Below are 2,621 nucleotides of genomic sequence, written 5' to 3'. Positions count from 1 at the left end.
ATAATGTCACACAACGCCATAGTGTGTATGACACAGGGACTCTAAGCACAAAACCAACCGATTCAATATGACCCCAAACTTCACCACTGATGCTCTTGTCAAGCAAAATCACAGCACACCAAATTTCCTTGGTTTCATCAAGAGGAGACGAGGCAGGACTGTCCCAAAAGATTACGAGCTTTCCACCGTAAGTACCAATTTCGGTATCATTTATAACGTACGCATCAAGTCCAGTCAAACCGTTGACCAATCTCTCCTCGTCTGACGAGGTTGTTTCATACCACCAGAATTTTTTATGCACATAAGAGTATGCTACGTTCTCTATCACACAACACTCCATCACTCTTAAGTGATCCTCGACAACTTCCCATTTTTTTTCTTTTAAAAGGTAAACAAACTGCCTCTTCTTGTTCTTGCTCTCTACATTCTTCTTCTTCTTCTTCTTGCTCTCCACATTCTTCTTCTTGATCGTCACATAAATCTTTCCAGGGCTCAGTATGAGCTTTTTATTTAAAGAGAAACGGACCTCAGGGCAAGGGTCCGGTAAAGGTTCCCAAGTTTGACTCTTTGGGTCGAAAACCTCACCCCAATACGTAGTTTCATCTGATCGACCTCCTCCCAGTACATATATTTTCTCATCCATGACACATATAAGGGGATCCCTGCGAGCCACCAGCATCCTAGGGGCGTTACTCCACATGCCAGTCAGCTCATTATAGACCCGCATGGACGAGGAGCGGTAGTCTTGGCCGCCGATCATGTAAAGTTTTGAGCCAACCTTTTCGCATGGTAAATATGGTGGGAAAGGAGTATAGGAAGAGGGCAGTGGTACCAATGAATTCCTAGACTTGTCTTGAATCGTGCAATAATGGTTAAGGGTTTGATCATCAGATTTTGTCCAGAGACGAAACCAGATGACGTAACGATTGGCGGGTGACCGTAGGCCGAGATAAAGACACTCTTCTTGAGTATTAAGTAGGCTTCGTACCTGATAGAGGCAGTTTGAGAGGACGAACGAGCGGAAGATCTTGGAGACAAGAGAGAGCTTTGGGTAGTACGAGTTCGATATGCGAGCCAAGCAGCTCAAAACTATGTCCTCCGGTAATGATAAAAACGACGGAGGCCGTGGAGGATAGTTTGATGTGTTGTTTGGTGGTTCTATATTGGACTCCTCCATAGCGGCGGTGCAGTTTACTTGTATGTTATTAAATAATACTCGCGCAGGTTCTTTATATATAGATACAAGTTATAACTTTTTTCTTTTTGTCAATTCAAGGTATACTTCTATAATATTTAATTTGTTTTCCTTATTTTATGATATAAATAAGTCAAATTGCTATGTGCTATAATTCTTTTTTTTAAGGGATAAAATAAAGAAACTTCGTTTTTTTTTTTGTCAATTCAAGTTATACTTATGATAGAAATAAGTCAAATTGCTACATACAATATGTGCTACAATTTTTGATATAAATATTGCTGTTTCATCCTTTGTCTCTTCATTGAATATATAAACTGTATATATACAAGTTATACTTCTATTATTATTTTTTTCTATCCTATTTTTATGATATAAGCAAATCAAATTGCTACACATGTGCTATAAGTTTATTTTTTTATAGTATAAAATTATAGCAATCCGTATAGACGCGAAGAACAATTACGTTTTTTTTGTTGTACATTTTTATAAAATATTTTATTTATTTGTTTTATAACAGAAAACTTCTACGGTTGCGTACGATGAATGTAGAGTTGTGTCTATTGAATATAGAGTTCTGTCTCTTATAAACAGTTGTATCTATTCAAATGTTCACATCTTAAAAATTTTATATATTTGTTCTTATTTTTAGAAAATTCCAAACTTTCTTTTAATTTTAAAGATACACATCTTTAGAAATCTATATATTTGTTCATCTTTAAGGAACTTTTTACCTCTCTATTCAACACATATTTTTCATAATATAATGAACCAAAATAATTTGAATTTCAATTGTCATTCTCTACTCTCTAATTTATTTATCAACATACATAATTTTAACATTGTGATGTAAAAATGACTTTTCATTACTGTGAGAAATCTATTGCAATTCTGATTGATTTTATGAATCATTGTAATATTTAATTGTATTCAATCTCTCAGTATAAGTCTTCATAAATTATTAATTTTTATTTATTAAAATAATTCTAACATGTTTAGTTGAACCATTGCGATATTTGGTATATTTAATATCACATAACTCGGATAAACTCTTCATAAATTGCTAATTATTAGTTTTTATTTACTAAAATATATTTAAATGAATTATTGCAATCTTTTAATATAATTAACCCACGATAAATTTAGTTTATTTGATTAACCATTAAAACTTTATAAAACCTAAATCAATGAAATGGAATGGAATTATTTTTGTTATTAAAAAATGAAATCGTTTGACGGAGTATATATAAGTTATCCTTCTTCTTTTTTGTCAATTCAAAATATACTTCTATAATCTTCAATTTTTTTTTCCTTACAGAGAAACTTGTTCTTTTTTTTTTTTTTTTTTTTTTTTTTTTTTTTTTTTTTTTTTTTTTTTTTTTTTTTTTTTTTTTTTTTTTTTTTTTTTTTTTTTTTTTTTTTTTTT

The 2,621-nt window shown here is 31.7% G+C and overlaps 1 protein-coding gene across 1 annotated transcript in view; it reads right to left on the bottom strand.

Annotated features, from left to right (window-relative positions):
* The window catches only part of LOC104733077 (putative F-box/kelch-repeat protein At4g19330), a 6,132-nt gene that overhangs the window by 163 nt on the left and 3,348 nt on the right, over positions 1-2,621 (bottom strand). Inside the window, 5 exon segments of the mRNA XM_019233445.1 lie at positions 11-534; positions 537-603; positions 674-842; positions 932-1,068; positions 1,071-1,194. Coding sequence (XP_019088990.1) covers positions 11-534; positions 537-603; positions 674-842; positions 932-1,068; positions 1,071-1,194 — 1,021 coding nt within the window.

The sequence above is a fragment of the Camelina sativa genome, chromosome 12 (genome assembly GCF_000633955.1).
Source record: "Camelina sativa cultivar DH55 chromosome 12, Cs, whole genome shotgun sequence".
Classification (NCBI taxonomy): domain Eukaryota; kingdom Viridiplantae; phylum Streptophyta; class Magnoliopsida; order Brassicales; family Brassicaceae; genus Camelina; species Camelina sativa.
The sequence above is the reverse complement of the archived record's forward strand: the minus strand, read 5'-3'. Positions and strand labels throughout refer to the sequence as shown.